Source organism: Argentina silus (genome assembly GCF_951799395.1).
Source record: "Argentina silus genome assembly, chromosome: 21".
Lineage (NCBI taxonomy): Eukaryota > Metazoa > Chordata > Actinopteri > Argentiniformes > Argentinidae > Argentina > Argentina silus.
This window is the reverse complement of record NC_139675.1, coordinates 10,319,767-10,337,848: the sequence shown is the minus strand read 5'-3', so window position 1 is coordinate 10,337,848 and position 18,082 is coordinate 10,319,767. Positions and strand designations below refer to the sequence as shown.

General features: G+C 42.1%; 1 protein-coding gene and 1 long non-coding RNA gene across 2 annotated transcripts in view; both read right to left on the bottom strand.

The window, feature by feature from the left end:
• Positions 1-2,827: 2,827 nt before the first annotated feature.
• Positions 2,828-3,709, bottom strand: LOC310821286. Its single transcript, XR_014554859.1, has 3 exons — positions 3,654-3,709; positions 3,299-3,376; positions 2,828-2,862 (listed from the first exon to the last, which is right to left on the bottom strand). It is a non-coding gene; the product is annotated as an uncharacterized lncRNA (long non-coding RNA).
• A 2,123-nt stretch (positions 3,710-5,832) lies between these two features.
• LOC310821026 (sodium channel and clathrin linker 1-like) overlaps positions 5,833-18,082 on the bottom strand; it is a gene marked incomplete at its 5' end in the record, with an annotated part of 12,791 nt that continues 541 nt past the window's right edge. The window contains 5 exons of the mRNA XM_083692870.1: positions 5,833-5,868; positions 6,185-6,280; positions 6,476-6,554; positions 7,000-7,196; positions 8,556-8,736. Of these exons, the coding sequence (XP_083548996.1) occupies positions 6,254-6,280; positions 6,476-6,554; positions 7,000-7,196; positions 8,556-8,736 (484 nt within the window). The 3' untranslated portion in view covers positions 5,833-5,868; positions 6,185-6,253. The remainder of the gene's footprint in view (positions 5,869-6,184; positions 6,281-6,475; positions 6,555-6,999; positions 7,197-8,555; positions 8,737-18,082) is intronic.

Below are 18,082 nucleotides of genomic sequence, written 5' to 3'. Positions count from 1 at the left end.
GTGGTGTAATGGTAAAGGACAGGTCCCGCAAGCGCAGCTGAGGCCATGAGGTAAGTTGAGCAGTTTCCAAGTGACCTTCCTTTGGAAGGTTTAGGTGGTGGCTAATTATTGGTAAAGATGCTTCTTAAGAAGAAGAATTTTATATATATATATAATATTCTTCTTCTTAAGAAGCATTTTTACCAAGAATTAGCCACCACCTAAACCTTCCAAAGGATGGATGGGGAGAGAGATCTAAAACAAAATTTTGGGGGGGTTATTCATTTAACAATTTAAAAACAGCTTTCTTCTCGATAACCGCTGCTGGACATTGTTCTGGAAGGGCGGGGGGGGACAGTCCCTCACATCCCCCCCACTTCCCTTTTTTTTTTGTCCGAGCCTTGTCCGCAGCTTGCGGGGGGGACACTCCCTCACATGCCCCCCACTTCCCTTTTTTTTTTTTGTCCGAGGCTTGTCCGCACCTTCAAGTCACCAACCGTGGTGACATACCGCTGGTCAGACCCTGCACCGATGTTCCGGTAAGCCACCGGAGGCAGCACGGCTCCTCTACCCTGCGATAGCAGCCACAGGATCTCGCACATGTTCCAGAGCCATGACCGGGTCTCGAACCTCTAACCCCGTTATGATGGGGCAAGGTACTAACCACACAGCCACGACTCCTTCACGCTTTACATACTTCGTTTCTTTTATTTGACTTTTTTTTTTTTCTTTTTTTTTTTTGAACCCGTCTGCTGATGTAAATGTCAAAATTATGAAGAGATGTGTGTTTGTTGTGAGCAGCCCAGTGGTGCAGTGGTAAAGCACTTGCTCTCTAAGTAGAAGGTTGCTGGTTCGAACCCAGCTGAGGCCATGAGAGCTGCACAGTGAGTGCAGCTGAGGCCGTGGGAGGAAAGCGCAGAGAGGAAGATGAAAGGGAGTAGAGATTGTTAACTCTAAAAAAAAACAACCTTCATGTGACAGGTAGTTTTATTGAAATTTCTCCTTAAATCCCTTTAAGTGCTGTAAAATTTTTCTCGTCTCCTCTCCATAACCGCTGCTGTACATTGTTCTGGAAGGGCGGGGGGGGTAACCCCTTAAATCCCCCCCCACTTTTGTCCGAGCCTTGTCCGTTTCTGACACAGCGCTGGTCCGAGCCTTGTCCGCACCTTCTGACCCTGCACCGATGTCCGGTGAGCACGGCTCCTCTACCTTGCGATAGCAGCCACAGGGTCTTGCATGTGTTCCAGAGCTGTGAGCAGGTCTTGAACCTGTAACCTCCTGATCTTGGAGGAGCGGTATTAACCGCTGAGCCACAGCGCCTTCACACTTTACACACTTCGTTTCTTATATTTGACTTGAAGGTTTGAGGAAACATATTCAAAAGCATGTTCTAAACCTAGAGCCATGACCAGGTCTTGAACCTCCAACCCCCTGATCTTGGAGGAACGGTATTAACCGCTGACCCATGACTTCTTCACACTTGACACACTTCGTTTCTTATATTTGACTTGAAAGTTTGAGGAAACATATTCAAAAGCAAGTTCCAAAAATGTGGTCCAGAGCCACCACCAGGTCTTGAACCTCCAACCCCATTATGATGGGGCGAAGTACTAACCGCAGAGCCACAACTCCTTCACACTTTACAGACTTCGTTTTGAATGTTTGACTTGAAGGTTTGACAAAACCTATTCAAAAGCAAGTTCCAAACCAAGCCTTGAACCAGTAATCTCTTACAGATGAGGCAGAGTTTGTGTGCACAGAGCCACCACTGCTTCTAGGTTTGTCATGCTTCTTTTTATATATTTGACTTGAATGTTTGAGGAAACATAGTCAAAGGGAAGTCCCAAACCACATTGGTGATTTCTTACAGGTGAGGCAAAGTTCTTTGCACAGCCACAACCACCACAATTCTCTTGCATCACAATTGACTCACACTCCAGAACAGGTTTGAATGCTCAACCTTCTTAGAAGTCAAAGATCTTACTGAATAACCATAGCTATTTCATGTTGCTGGTGCTTCTGTTTATGTAACACTGCTTTGTCTTTATTTCAATTCACATTTCTGGAAAATGTCAATAGTAGTGAAAAAATGTTTCTCGAGAGCATGTGTGGTGCACATCCATGGATGGCAGTACACAGAAATAGGAGTGCAGAATTCTGACAAACACCATGCATATGCCATGAGGCTAAACCAAGATGGCCGCCATAGCCTTTACAAAATGGTCCCTGCATGCTCATGGTGCCATCTTGAAACCTTCATGGCTTTTGTATTTTTTTCCTCTCCGATATTCAGAGTTTAATATCCTTGGTAAGACATCATTTTACTGGCCTGCACTTTGCTGACACACATTAACTCTTTGAGATATTCCAGAGCTTGTTTGACTCATGTTTGCTCACTATTTTAGCAGTATACTTTCTTGACATATTGTAAAGTTACTTCCAACTTTTAGGTCTGTTGGCATTTGTACCATAATTGCAGAGAAGGACTTATGTCACAGGAAGAAGTATACAAGAAAGTATACTGCTAAAATAGTGAGCAAACATGAGTCAAACAAGCTCTGGAATATCTCAAAGGGTTAATGTGTGTCAGCAAAGTGTAGGCCAGTAAAATGATGTCTTACCAAGGATATTAAACTCTGAATATCGGAGAGAAAAAAAATACAACAGCCATGAAGGTTTCAAGATGGCACCATGAGCATGCAGGGACCATTTTGTAAAGGCTAAGGCGGCCATCTTGGTTTAGCCTCATGGCGCATGCATGGTCTGTCATAATTCTGCACTCCTATTTCTGTGTACTGCCATCCATGGATGTAAAACCATTACAAAGGATTAAGCCTTTTTTAAGTCGTCTTCTTATTCTTCTTTAAGCCTTGAGGATCCATTCTGAGGAGAGAAGAAGAGCACACTTCAGGAAAAAGGGTACAGATTTGGGACAATTGTTTTACTTGCCTGCCAAAAAAGGAAAATCATGGCTAAAGTAAGTGATTTCCATATCAAATCATTTCTGGGTAAATGTCAGGTTACATACTTTACTTGTTCATTATTAAATTGCTCAAAAAGCAACAAGAACTGTAGTTCTTTCCTAGGTTTTTTAGCTGGCTATAATGTTGACCAATTTGTTGCCTACAGTTAATTTATGCAGCATTTCTGTTTGCAGTTGGATGCCTTTACATTTGTAGAGTTGCTTTGTAGCTAATTTTGTAAAATTGTCAGCAACTATTCGATAAGTTAACAAACAGGTCATTTTTCTATCTTGCAAAATACAACACTGTGCTATGCTAGCTCACACAACAAGAGAACTTTAGCTACATTTGCTTACCTTTGTATTCAGTCTTGCTTCATTTTACCCCAGTATTCTAAATGGCCAGTTTCATCATGTTTCAGCTGTTATCTGTACCTGCCATGGGAAGAATGTAAAATGTTAACAAATGATATTAGTTTATTTGAATGAGTTTTACTACCTTGAGCATGCATCCTATTAGAGTATAACATTAGCCGGTGACTAACACAACCTCTTAACCCATCAAAAACTGAGCGTTTGAGGGAGAGTAGCAGGGCTACATTTGTACGGAAAGACTACTGGAAAATAACAATGTGAATCTAATTTGATCTGGTGAAGCCAAAACTCAAAGAAAACATTGGAAATCACAATTTGCAGACCTAAAAGCACTTACTGGGTGCACAGAAAAACAGCCATTGCTAGAGCTAAAATGCTTGCAGCAAGGAGTCCATCAGCAAAGGATTTGTTGGAGATGTTTCCCAGTCCTTTTATACATGTGTCCCAGCCCTGCCCCTAAAGCCCATTGGCTGATAATATTGGATGAATTGATTGGGTTAGAGGCATGTCAATCAAACTATAGTTGCAGTGCCACTGTGCCGGATGGAAATCCTGGCATTTTTCTACTTTTAAGGGGAGTTATCGAGAAGATCCTCTCAAAAAAGGAAAAACACTTAACAAAATTTAGAAATAATTCCTTCCTAAATTCTGAGCCAAGCCAACCACCGTACGATGGTGTTGACACCTGGCTGCACGGCTCATCTTCCCTGCGATAGCAGCCTCAGGGTCCCCCACATGTTCCAGAGCCATGACTCTGTCTCGAACCTTAAACCCCATTATGATGGGGAAAGGTACTAACCACACAGCCACGACTCCTTCACACTTGACACACTTCATTTTGTATATTTGACTTGGATGGTTTGAGGAAACACACACACACACACACACACAGAGTTTATGAAATCCATGGTGCAACAGCTATGGATTCAGATAATCCAGATGTGGGTGATGGAGGTGGTTAAAAATCTAAAACAAGTGTTCAGTTTTGAGAGTTCAGTTTCCCATAGACTCAATGTTAAAGCCACCAGCATCATCCCTCCGAACTTTCTAGAATTCTCTGGCAATTCTCTTAGTTCATCATATTTAAACTTCAGGCTACCATTGTTATAATGTCAACCAGCAGGCCATTACTGGATTCAAACCCATGGAGCAGGAGTAGGATTAGCACTTGGTAGGGGAGATCATCCATCTGAGCTGCCTGTGAGCTCAGTTGACACTTGTTTTTAATGACATCACATTTAAACATTTGAAAAAATGAAGGAGGATGAAAAGAAAGCTAAAGACAGAGGTATGTTGAATGACTGTGTTTATTGACATTCATTATTATCATCAAACAAAGTTATAGCTAAATAAATATATATCATATAAAATCACAATATATCAGGAGAAACAATCACATCCTTCACCAAAGAGGTCTTCAATGAACACCCTCAACTGCCAGAGCAGCACCAGAACAACCAACTGACATGTTTTTTGTAGATTGTTCCAGCAGTGACGCGCACCATAACTAAAAGAGGATTTACCCAGTTCAGTGGAGACCCGAGGAACCTCAAGAGTTAACCTACTCTGAGAACCAGTTTGGTAATGTATGTTCTTGAATTTCAATAATGGAGGTTAGGTAAGCTGGGAGTTTATGCAGTATTATTGTATCCTGTATGACACAGCGGCCAATGTTTTTGACCTTAAATTAATATACTGATCTATTTACACACATTTTCAGCCATTTGTGATTTTTAATGTGAGGCAGACCAAGTAAATCCTTACCTTCTCCTTTTCCAATGGTGTGACAAGGCTGAAATCAGTAAAACATTTTTTCCAATAAGTATACGAGTTTAACCAGATTATTTGCAGTAATATATGAGACGTTGTAATCTGTATGAAGGCAAAAATACCATTTTTAAATTGAGGATTAGTTTTTCTTAGTTTTCTGCTTGAGAACCAGTTTGGGTGTAAGTGTAGTTTTTGAATGACTGAAGGTTTCAATGCTGTGATGTCATAGTTTCAACCGCCTATATTCTTGTTCATTCTATAGATAGGCCCATTTTATTCTGTCTATTCCAAATAAACTGATTTTTCCATGGATGGACAGGTAATCAAACTAAAATTCTCATCATCATGTTAATCAATACTGATTTGGGGTATCTAACTTACAAATTTCTCTGTAACATTGCCAGGACTTTGCCAAAGCAAGTTGATCCTCCTGTGTCAGATTCTATGTAGATTATCTCTGCTCCTTTTACCTTTATGTTGAACTGCTAGTTTTCCTGTTAATAGAATTGTAATGTCAAGATTCCCTGTCTCCTGGACTTCCTTAGTTTGTGGAGTCCAAGTGCTCAGAAAATCCTAAAAACAATATACAAAACATATTTAATGAAGACCACAAAATATGTCAATCCAAATCAGTTTATCATTTCATTATAACAAGGATCACAGTGAACTATCAATCAGTCACACATTCATATTGCACTAGCTCAGATTGGCACATGACATCATAGTGTCTCCAGGTCGACCATGGGCGCAGTTTTCCTTCTCTGTGATGTCAGTATGCTGAGCTGAAAGAAAATAAATGAATAATGAGGAAAGACATTTAGAAAAAATTTCTATGAACAATCAGGAAACATTCAAAGCCACAACATCCTCTCAACATCAAAGTGTTTATTCAAGATATGATGTTTATCCTCGATATGACCTTACAGAATGCTGACATGGGAATGTATTGTGTAGGACACGTGATTCTCTGACATATAGAATAGGGACTGATGTTAGTACTCCAGGGGCTAGGTGACATTAAAAATAATAAGCCCCGACATTAAGTCAGGTAGCTGACATCACTGAGTGCCTCTCATTGAGCCATCTGAGGACCCTTACCTGCTGTGATGCCGTGGTTGCCCTCTGTTCTGCCTGCGTCAGGCGCCTCTGTAGACGACTGTTCTTCTCCTATAACTCTGCCGTCTGTCTCTCATACTGGACCCAAAAGAGAGCAAGACATTGATATTTACACCTCATGATATCTATATTTACACCTCATATCATCACAAACACCAGCTAAGGTCGGTTATAGCGGTCATCTCATAAAACTAACGCACTTTTTCTGTCAGTCATCAATGTGTCTGTGTGTGTGTGGGAGAGTGAGAGTGTGTGTGTGTGTGTAAAAATCACCTCTACAATGGTCTCATGGTCAGCCTCCAGCTGGATCTCCAGTTCCTGAGAGCGTTGCTTCTGTCGATTTAGTTCTCCCCTGAACCCAACAGACGATACCAGAGGAAGGAAGAAAAACAAGTTCAGAAATCAATAGAAAGCCTCAGGCTTCCCTTTTTTCCCCCAGTCTCATCCACATCTCTACCCCCCCCTTCCCATTTTTCCCCTGGTTGCTCATTATTGTCTTTAATGCACCATTTAGGGAAAATCTAATCTCAAACAATTCAGATACAGTAAAATTCAGAGACAGTAAAAAAGGTGCTGCTTTGTGTTCTCACTTGTAGACACACTGAAGTAGGCACATGCCCAAATGTCTGTCTGTTTTGGGATAAACTTGTTGCCTTGAACCTGCCTTGAATTAATCAAATCTCTTGGAGATGCCATCTTAAGTGGTCCTCAGACCTCACATGGGACCTTCTAGTAAAATAAAGGTTCAGCAAATATTGTACAAATATATATTTTTATATAAATACATAAAATAGTACTTGAGGCTGGTGAGTTTGTTCTCAAAGGCCTTGGTCAGGGTCTTGGCCTCGTCCTTCCAGCGCTGCGTGGTCTTCTGCTGGGCTGAGAGCAGACGGGTCAGGTCAGCGCTGGAGCTACGGCTGCTCTCCTCCAGCTCTCGGACCCTCGCGTCCAGACCCTGCCCCTTCCGACTGCACTCCTGCTCCATCTGGGAGACCTGGAGGAAAGGGGTCACGGTGTGGGTGGGTGAGTGTGTTTGAAGAGTATGAAAATAAAACACTGAAGAATAGATGACGGGTCAAACATAAGACACATTTATTCCCAATTATTACTTCTAACAGTTATGGACATGATCGAACAAACTCAACACAAGTGGTCTCATGACCAACTAACACAAGTTCACATTACGTTATATCTGACTCCAAAAGATAGTTCATGATCGATAATGCTTTGCTCATCCCTGTGTGACAGACAGTCGATCATATTGGACCCTAGATTCCATTAAGAATACCCAAAATGCTATTACCATACTTATAAGAAATTGTGAGGAGTGGTCACATGGTCAAATACCTGATGTGATGACTCGAGTGTACGTGTTGCTAACTATGCATGTGAACATTAGACATTAATGGTAAACTCTGTGATAACCTGGTCACGATTATGTTGTGCTGTTTTAACAGAAAATGAGAATAGAGTATCAACAAAATAACCAATTTAACAGTTTCAAAGCAACATATGACTAAGTTTTAACCATACGTTAACGTGCGTCAAGGACACGGGAGAATGGTGGGAGAATGGTGCCCGTGGCGGGCCTAACCCAAAACTCAAAGAACAGCTTGCTGTCCCTCTCCTCAAATATCATTCCCAACAAAGGACAAGGTGTGAGATACATTACAATCACAAAGGAATGGCGAGGGTGCAATTTTTTCAGACACATTACAATCGCAAAGGAATTGACAAATGGTGAGCCAGGCTCATTCAACTGTAAATAGTTATACACGTTGAAATCAAGGCTGGTGCCACCAAAATCCGTCTACGTGTGTGTGTCAGTTACTCTCTGTCTGGCACATCCACACCCTGCTTCTTCAGGCTGGCCCTCCCTCCATCCTCCTTCCTTTTGCTTGAACCTAGTCCAACATGTTGTTTGATTCATAAACCTGATGCCATGGGATCGGACCATAACAACTCAGCTTGGAACTCAGCTTCCTCAACCCCCAGCTTAGACCATATTTTTGGATACTTTTTGTTTTATATGAGAAAGGCAAACTAAATCCACTCACTCCTACTTGTTGGTCGTCTTGTTGACTCCCAATCCCTCCCACTCTCCCTCCATCCCTCTGTACATCCATCCTACCTGTTGTAAAACGCATCTCTGGGCTAACAGGCTGGTCATGCACAGTTGTCCCATCTCCCTGTCCCTCTCGCTATCGCTCCCTTCTCCCCCCTCCTCCCTCCATACCTGTTGCTTTGCACGTCTCTGCGTTAGCAGGCTGGTCTTGCACAGTTGTCCCATCTCCCTGTCCCTCTATCTATCCCTCCCTTCTCCTCTCCCCCCTGTCTCCCCCTCCCTCCATACCTGTTGCTTGGCACGTCTCTGCGTCAGCAGGCTGGTCTTTCGCAGCTCGTCCATCTCCCTGCGCAGCTGCATGTTCTCAGCTTGCAGCTGCAGCCTCTGGTCACTGACCCCGCTGCAGTCCTCCCGCGCCCCCTGCAGCCTCCGCACCTCCTCCTGACACTGGGACAGCTCCTCGCCGTAACTGGGGTAAGGGTGATGAGGGAGAAGGTTATTGTCACATTATTACACTGTGCTGATCTAGGACAGAGTAGGCCTGATAAAGTATTGCATTCGCTACAAAGCTTTCAGAAAACTGACCCCAGGACTGTCAAGTCATACAAGTCAAACAAGCTCTGGAATATCTCAAAGGGTTAGTGTGTCAGCAAAGTGCAGGCCAGTACATTGATGTATTACTGAGTATATTAAGCTTTCAATATGGGAGAGAAAAAATACAGAAGTCATAAAGGTTTCGAGATGGCACCGTGAACATGCAGGGGCCATTTTGTCAAGGCTAAGGTGGCCATCTTGGTTTAGCATCATGGCACATGCATGGTCTTCATCATAATTCTGCACTCCTATTTCTGTGTACTGCAACCCATGGATGTAAAACCATAGGATTAAGCTTTTTTAAGCCTTGAGGAACCATGTTGAGGAGAGCAGAAGTGTACACTTCAGGAAAAAGGGTACAGATTTGGGACTCAATTGTTTTACTTGCATGCCCAAAAGGGAAAACCATGGCTAAAGTGACTGATTTCCATATCAAATCATTTCTGGGTAAATGTTAGGTTACATACTATATTTCTTCATAATTAAATTGCTCAAAAAGCAGCAAGATGTGGCATTTGTTCCTAGGTTCTTGGATGACTATGAAGTGTTCGCAGCCTACAGTGTTGTGAATTTATGCAGATTTTCTGTTTGCAGTTAGATGCTATTACATTTGTTGAGTTACTTTGTAGCTAGCTTTGTAAAATTGTCAGCAACTACTCAGATAAGTCAAACCAAACACTGGAAATCACAATTTGCAGAACTAAAAGCACTTACGAGACACAGGAAAAACACCTCAAAAACTAAATGCACATGGTTTCAGCAAGGAGTGCATCGGTAAAGGGTTTGCTGGGGGTGTGTCCCAATCCTTTTATACTGGCCCTGCCGATGAAGCCTATTGGCTGAAGGCAAGATTGGATGGATTGATTGGGTTAGAGGGATGTCAATCTAACTATAGGTGCAGTGCCACTGTGGTGGATGGAAATCCTGGCATTGATCTACTTCATGCACACTCCACACACACACAGGTGCATGTGTGTGCATGGGACCTCACACTGCTCAGACCATTGCCCTCCCAAGCCACATCAATGCAGCAATGCATCACAACTGTGGAAAACTCCACATACAACTACACTGTGTAAAAGGATATCTCAAAACATTTGAGTGGAATAGCATAGAAGTAGGGTCAGAGGCAGGTATTCAAGACCTGGTTATGGCTGGAGAGCCATATTTGGTTTTGAATATGTTTGCTCAAACCTTCAAGTCAAGTATAAGAAACGAATTACGAAAAATGCAAAGTGGCTCAGCGGTTAATACCTTGCCCCAAGATCAGGGGATTGTAGGTTCAAGACCCGGTGATGGCTCTGGAGCTAGGTTCGGTTTTGAATATGTTTCCTCAAACCCTCAAGTCAAATATAAGAAACAAAGTTTGTAAAGTGTGAAGGAGCTGTGGCTCTGCGATTACTACCTTGTCCCATCATCAAAGGGTTATAGGTTCAAGACCCGGTGATGGCTCTGGAGCTAGTTTTGGTTTTGAATATGTTTCCTCAAACCCTCAAGTCAAATATAAGAAACAAAGTATGGTAAGTGTGAAGGAGCTGTGGTTCTGTGGTTAGTACCTTGCCCCGTCATCAAAGGGTTATAGGTTCAAGACCCGGTGATGGCTCTGGAGCTAGGTTTGGTTTTGAATATGTTTGCTCAAACCTTCAAGTCAAGTATAAGACAATCTCACTTGTAAAGTCTACTCTACCCCTTTCATCTTCCTCTCACTGCGCTTTCTTCACAAGGCCTCAGCTGCACTCACTGTGCCTTCCTCTCATGGCCTCAGCTGGGTTCGAACCAGCAACATTCTACTTACAGAACAAGTGCTTTACCACTGTGCCACCGGGCCGCTCACAACAAACACACATCTCCTCGTAATTTTGACATTTACATCAGCAGATAGGTTTTAAAAAAAAAAAAAAAAAAAAAAAGTGCAACAACATCATGGACATCTAAACCTGCTACCTTCTGCTCATGGGGCATGTTCCATACCATTCCGTCACCCAGCTGCTTACAACAAATGCACATTCCTCAAACCTTCCAGTCAAATAAAAGAAACGAAGTATGTAAAGTGTGAAGGAGTCGTGGCTGTGCGGTTAGTACCTTGCCCCATCATAACGGGGTTAGAGGTTCGAGACCCGGTCATGGCTCTGGAACATGTGCGAGACCCTGTGGCTGCTATCGCAAGGTAGAGAAGCCGTGCTGCCTAAGGTAGCTTACCGGAACATCGGTGCAAGGTCTGACCAGCGGTATATCACCACGGTGGATGACTCGGAAGGTGCGGACAAGGCTTGGACAAAAGGAAAGTGGGGGGGAATGTCCCCCCCCCGCAAGCTGCAGACAAGGCTCAGGCAAAAGGAAAGTGTGAGGGAGTGTCCCCCCCACAAGTTGCAGACAACGCTCAGACAAAAAAAGGAAAGTGGGGGGGATGTGAGGGAGTGTCCCCCCCACAAGTTGCGGACAACGCTCAGACAAAAAAAAGGAAAGTGGGGGGGATGTGAGGGAGTGTGTCTCTCCCCCCCCCCCCCCCCCCCGCAAGTTGCGGACAACGCTCAGACAAAAAAGGAAAGTGGGGGGGATGTGAGGGAGTATCCCCCCCGCAAGTTGCGGACAACGCTCAGACAAAAAAAGGAAAGTGAGGGAGTGTCCCCCCCGCAAGCTGTGGACAAGGCTCGGGCAAAAGGAAAGTGGGGGGATGTGAGGGAGTGTCCCCCCCGCCCTTCCAGAACAATGTCCAGCAGCGGTTATTGAGAAAAAAGCTGATTTTTAAAATAAAAAAAATGTACAGATATCTCTTTATCCACCTTCCTTCAGAGGGGTTAGGTGGTGGCTAATTCTTGGTAAAAATGCTTCTTAGAAGAAGAATTTTCTATATATTATATATATAAAATTCTTCTTCTAAGAAGCATCTTCACCAATAATTAGCCACCACCTAAACCTTCCAAAGGAAGGTCACTTGGAAACTGCTCAACTTACCTCATGGCCTCAGCTGGGCTTGCGGGACCTGTCCTTTAGCATTACACCACTGGGACGCAAAGACATCACTCTGTCATTTTGACGTCAGCAGACACCTGCAAAAAAAAGAAGTGCAACAACATCAGTAGCATGAACATTTCAAATAGCTACATTCTGCTCATGGGGCATGTTCCATACCATTCCGTCACCAAACTGCTTACAACAAATGCACATTTCCATTGCCACCAACTCTGCCACTCAGGACCATGCAATACTTAACCTTGCAGAAGCAAGACAGGAAGTTAGGTCCCACCCGACCTAAAAGTTTCTGTAACTTTACAATATGTCAAGAAAGTATATTGTTAAAATAGTGGGCAAACACATTACCCCTTTGGAATATCTCAAAGGGGTAATGTGTGTCAGCAAAGTTCAGGCCAGTACATTGATGTATTACTGAGTATATTAAGCTTTGAATATGGGAGAGAAGTCGTAAAGGTTTAGAGACAGCACCTCGAACATGCAGGGGCCATTTTGTCAAGGCTAAGGTGGCCATCTTGGTTTAGCATCATGGCATATGCATGGTCTTCATCATAATTCTGCACTCCTATTTCTGTGTACCTCAACCCATGGATGTAAAACCATGAGATTAAACTTATTTTTTAATCCTTGAGGAACCATGTTGAGGAGAGCAGAAGTGTACACTTCAGGACAAAGGGTACAGATTTGAGACTCAATTGTTTTATTTGCATGCCCAAAAGGGAAAACCATGGCTAAAGTGACTGATTTCCATATCAAATCATTTCTGGGTGAATGTTAGGCTACATAATATATTTGTTCATAATTAAATTGCTCAAAAAGCAGCAAGTGGCAGCAATTGTTCCTTGGTTCTGGGATGAATGATGTTGACCAATTTGTTAGCAGCCTACAGTGTCTTGTGAATTTACGCAGCTTTTCTGTTTGCTGTTGGATGCTATTACATTTGTTGAGTTACTTTGTAGCTAGCTTTGTAAAATTGTCAGCAACTACTCAGATAAGCTAGTGAACAGGTCTTGTGCTGACTAACATGGGAGGAAAGTAAAATATTAACAAATGATATTATTTGTTTATTTGATTGGGTTTTACTACCCAGAGCATGCACCCTATAACATGAGCAGATCATGCTAACCAACTCAACCTCTTAAATCACATCTATCAAAAATAGAGGATTTGAAGGAGCGTAGCAAGGCTAGATTTGTACATAAAGAGTCCTGGAAAATGACAGAAACCTAATTTTCATGTTTGGGTACATCTAATTTGATCTGGTGAAGCCAAAACTCAAACCAAACACTGGAAATCACAATTTGCAAAACTAAAACTACTTACTAGATGCACACGAAAAACACCTAAAAAACTAAATGCACATGCTTTCAGCAAGGACTCCATCAGCAAAGGACTTGCTGGGGGTGTGCCCCAGTCCTTTTATACTGGCCCTGCCAGTGAAGCCCATTGGCTGAAGGCAAGATTGGATGGATTGATTGAGAGGGAAGGTTTGAGGAAACATGTTCAAAAGCATGTTCCAAACATAGCTCACACACCATGACTGAGGCTTGAACCTCTAACCCTGTGATGATGGGGGCAATGTTATAACCGCACAGCCACGACTCCTTCACACTTTACACACTTCGTTTCTTTTATTCGATTTGAAGGTTTGAGGAAACATATTCAAAACTAAGTCTTGAACCGGTGATCTCTTACAGATGAGGCAGAGTTCATTACACAGAGCCACCACCACTTCTACATTTGTCGAACTTCTTTTTGTATATTTGACAACAAGGTTTGTGGAAACATGTTCAAAAGCAAGTTCCAACCCAAGTCTTGAACCAGTGATCTTTTATAGGTGAGGCAAAGACCTTTGCAGGGAGCCACCACACTATTCTCCTGCATCCCTCTTAATCTTTGACATCAAGGTTTGCAGACACATGTACAAAAGCAATACAGTCACACTCCAGAGCAGGTTTGAAATCTCAACCTTCCACAAATCAAAGATCTTACAGCAGAGCCACAGCTACTTCCTGTTACTGGTGCTTCTACTTACGTTTTAGACATTGAGAGTTGATTAATAAGGAGTGCTGGAGGTCTGGTTCACGCTTTAGATTTAAAATGCAATTGTTGAGGTTCGGCATGACATTACTGTTGATTACTTCTTTCCACCTGCAGTTCAGAGGCTGCCACTATCAGTCAGAAGAGAGGAAATGAGGCAGGATCCAGTTTAGGTTTTATTGAGGTTGTGTGTGTTTATGGTAGAGAAGCAAATGTGAAATAAATAATACTTCATTAAGTTAAATCAAGCATCAATCAAGCAGCTAGAAACTGAAATGACCTAAAGTTCACAAACACAAAAAGCAGAAACAAACTGTGACTATTGCCAGCAGAGGACAATACCAAGCCTTTGGTTTCCCATAGACTCAATGTTAGAGCTAGATCTACTAACTGTTTCTATCCCGGTGATTGTTGCAGTAGATCGGATTCATCTGGATAGGTCAGGAGCAATGGAGGAAAGCACACCTGTTTTGCACACAGAATTTTTTTTCAAAGACGAAATCCATTGGTTGGGTTCAGATATCACTGGCCAGGTTGAAGGAAGTCATCCTCAGTAATGTGATCCTACAGGTACAGACATTTGACATTCAGAGACAATTGTGCCTTGTTATTTGGTCTTTATTCCCCATGAAGACCAACTTCAAAACTACCAAGTTACGAATCCTAAACTGAGTGAAGGTAGTATGAACCATGACTAGCAACCACTTAGAGTAGAGGCAATAAAAATCACTACAGTGTAAAACATCTCTACCTCCTACTCTGTATAGAAATGTGTCACTGACTATTCTGTGAAAAGAAAATACAGAATCCATTAAGATAAAAGCATAGCAATGGCACTAAGAACATGCAGGGACCATTTTGTCAAGGCTAAGGCAGCCATCTTGGTTTAGCGTCATAGCATGTGCATAGTCTGCATCACAATTCTGCACTCTTATTTCTGTGCACAGCCACTGTAAAACTACACAATTGGTGCCAGAAAGTGTACTAACAATTACTAGGCTTTCAAGCCTGGAGAATCCATGCTGAGGAGAGCAGGAAAAAGGGAACTAAGAACATGCAGGGACCATTTTGTCAAGGCTAAGGCAGCCATCTTGGTTTAGCATCATGGCATGTGCATAGTCTGCATCACAATTCTTATTTCTGTGCACAGCCACTGTAAAACTATACAATTTGTGCCAGAAAGTATACTCACACAATTACTAGGCTTTCAAGCCTTGAGAATCCATGCTGAGGAGAGCAGGAAAAAGGGAACAGATTTGAGACACAGTTGTTTAACACTAGCATAGCAGAAAGAGAAAACACTGGCTTTAAAATACATCAATGGTGAATAAATGAATTGCATGTTTAAAATGTGCACAAAGGGTTAAAATAGTATGGTAAAATATTAAACATAGCAAATGTTAAATGTTTGTTTAAAAATTAAACTGCAGAACTAAAAGCAATACTGGATGCACAATAGAGACAGAAAAACAGCTTTCGCAAATACCTTAGAAGACAGCTATTGCTAGAGCTAAATTGCACATGCTATCAGCAAAAGACTTGATGGAGGTGTGTCCCAGTCCTTTTATACTGTCCCTGCCGTGAAGCCATTGGTTGAAGGCCACATTGGATACATTGATTGGGTTAGAGGGATGTCAATCAAATTATAGGGTTTGGCTTAGGTGGCAGAGGGAAATTCTGTCATGGACACATCATGCACACTTTTCAACGCATACACCTTGCACACACACACACACACACACACACTTACGTTTGAAGCTTATCCAGAGGCAGATTTACAACCTGAACCTTGATTGCTATCGTACACACTACTCTGTCATTGCCTTTGCCTGAGAAGACTGTTAAATATAAAGTGAAGGAGACACGTCTAAAGCCACATCCTTATATATACTGGACTCCTGTGGCTGTTTACAATATTGCTCTAGAGTCATCTTTCAGATTCAGATTCAGAAAATCTTTATTGTCCCACACTTGGTCAATTGGTGTTATTATTGTATAAAAGATATTGCACATTCACATTACAGAACAAAACATATAAAAATAAGTGGATTCACAGATACACAGACAGAGGCATAAAATCATAACAACTGCATAGTAGCAGTGATACAAATAGCAAGGCGGAGTCAGGTCGGGCAACACTGTAAACAGTACATGATAATCAAGCATTGGACCTATACACAATTCTTTAGAATGTAGCCAGTATTGTTGGCTTGGTGTCGGGAAGCTGAATCCTCGCAGGGTTGAGAATGGAAGAGTCTTGGGTGGTGGTATGACTGTCTCATGAGAGATGAATAGTTCTAAGAAAAATGATGCATATATCAAACACATTAAAAACCATTGGTTGGGTTCAGACAACACTGACCAGGTAGAAGGAAGTTATCTACAGTAATGTCATGCCATAGTTAGAGATGTTTAACATTCAGAGACAATTGTGCCTTGTTATTTGATCTTTATTCCCCATAAAGCCTAACCTCAACAACTATATTTTAAGTCTAAAACATGAACCAGACCTCCAGCACTCCTCTTATTCATCAACTCTCAATATCTAAAACATAAATAGAAGCACCAGCAACATTAAGTTGCTGTGGCTCTTCAATAAGATCTTCAACTTGTAGACAGAAGGTTGAGGGTTCAAACCTGCTCTGGAGTGTGACTGTATTGCTTTTGTACATGTTTCAGCAAACCTTGATGTCAAATCTACAAAAGGAAGCCTGACAACTGTGGAAGTGGTGGTGGCGGCTCTGTGCAAAGAACTTTGTCTCATCTGTAAGAGCTCACCGGTTCAAGACTTGGTTTGGAACTTGCTTTTGAATATGTTTCCACAAACCTTGATGTCAAATATACAAAACAAGTTATGTAAAGTGGAAAGGAGTAGGTGGCTGTGAGCTTAGTATCTCGCACCATAATCAGAGGGATTGCAGATTCAAGACACAGTTACGGCTCTGGAGCTAAGTTTGGAATATGCTTTTTAATACGTTTCCTCAAACCTTCAAGTCAAATATACAAAACGAAGAATGTGAAGTGTAAAGGAGTTGTGGCTCTATGGTTACTATCTTGCCCCATCATAACAGGGTTAGAGATTCAAGACCAGGTCATGGCTCTGGAACATGTGGGAGACCCTGTGGCTGCTACCACAAGGTAGAAGAGCTGTGGTGGTTGACTGAACCATCAGTACAAGATCTGTCCAGCGGTGTGTCACCACTATCGCTTTGGAAGCTCGGACAAAAGTGGGGGGGGATTTCAGGGATTGCTCTTCCAGAACAGTGTACAGCAGTGGTTAGCGAAGATCCTCTGAAAAAAGTGGACACTTATCAGGATTTAGGAAGAACAAGCACACTTTTGCAAAGGAATGAACTATCTGCTCACCCAGGAAACATTTTAGAAAAGCTCGATGCAAACTTTATTAATTATTGCAATCATCATTGTAGGTCATGTGTGTAATATTTGTGGGTAGGGGGATAGTAGAGGTGTGTGTGTGTGTGTGTGTGTGTGTGTGTGTGTGTGTGTGTGTGTGTGTGAGAGAGTGCTGGACTGGGATTATTAAGAGCAGATTGTTAGACGTAGAGGAATACTGGACCCAGGAATAAGAGAACGCACAGATGACCACAGTATAAGTTATGCATTAAAAATATTTTATTGATAAACATACGCTTGCTATAAAAGCTATGTGACACCTCAGTCATCTATATCATGTGGAGAAGTCGCAGTGACCACAGAATTTCAGATCTAGGATCACCTGAACCAACCCCACGATCCCAACTTTTACCAGTAGGGGGATGAAATAACCATTTGACCCTGTTCAAATGTTAAAGAGATGCCACAGGATTGTTGTCACTAATTCTTTACATCCAATTTTGCCTTAAAGGGGAACAACTGCAAATGTGGAGAATTTGTCTATGTACCTGAAGGACTGTCTGTCAACAACATGAGTAACGTCACAGGGTTACATGATAAAATGTTTATCGATTTCTTATCTCATTAGACCATACAGTCCTCAGTTTAAGGCCAACAAACATTTAAAAAAACATTTGCAAAAAGTTTTTATTTTGTCCAAACAGGTAAAACAGGAACCCTTTTTGGCTTGTGAGCGCTTATTTTAGAAGTAGTGGTTTAAAATATATCAAATATCCAGTAGCATCTCTTTAAAGGCAGTTTCTCAGTCCCATATCAACTCCCAACCTCCGCCCCCTAATGCATCTATGGAGATC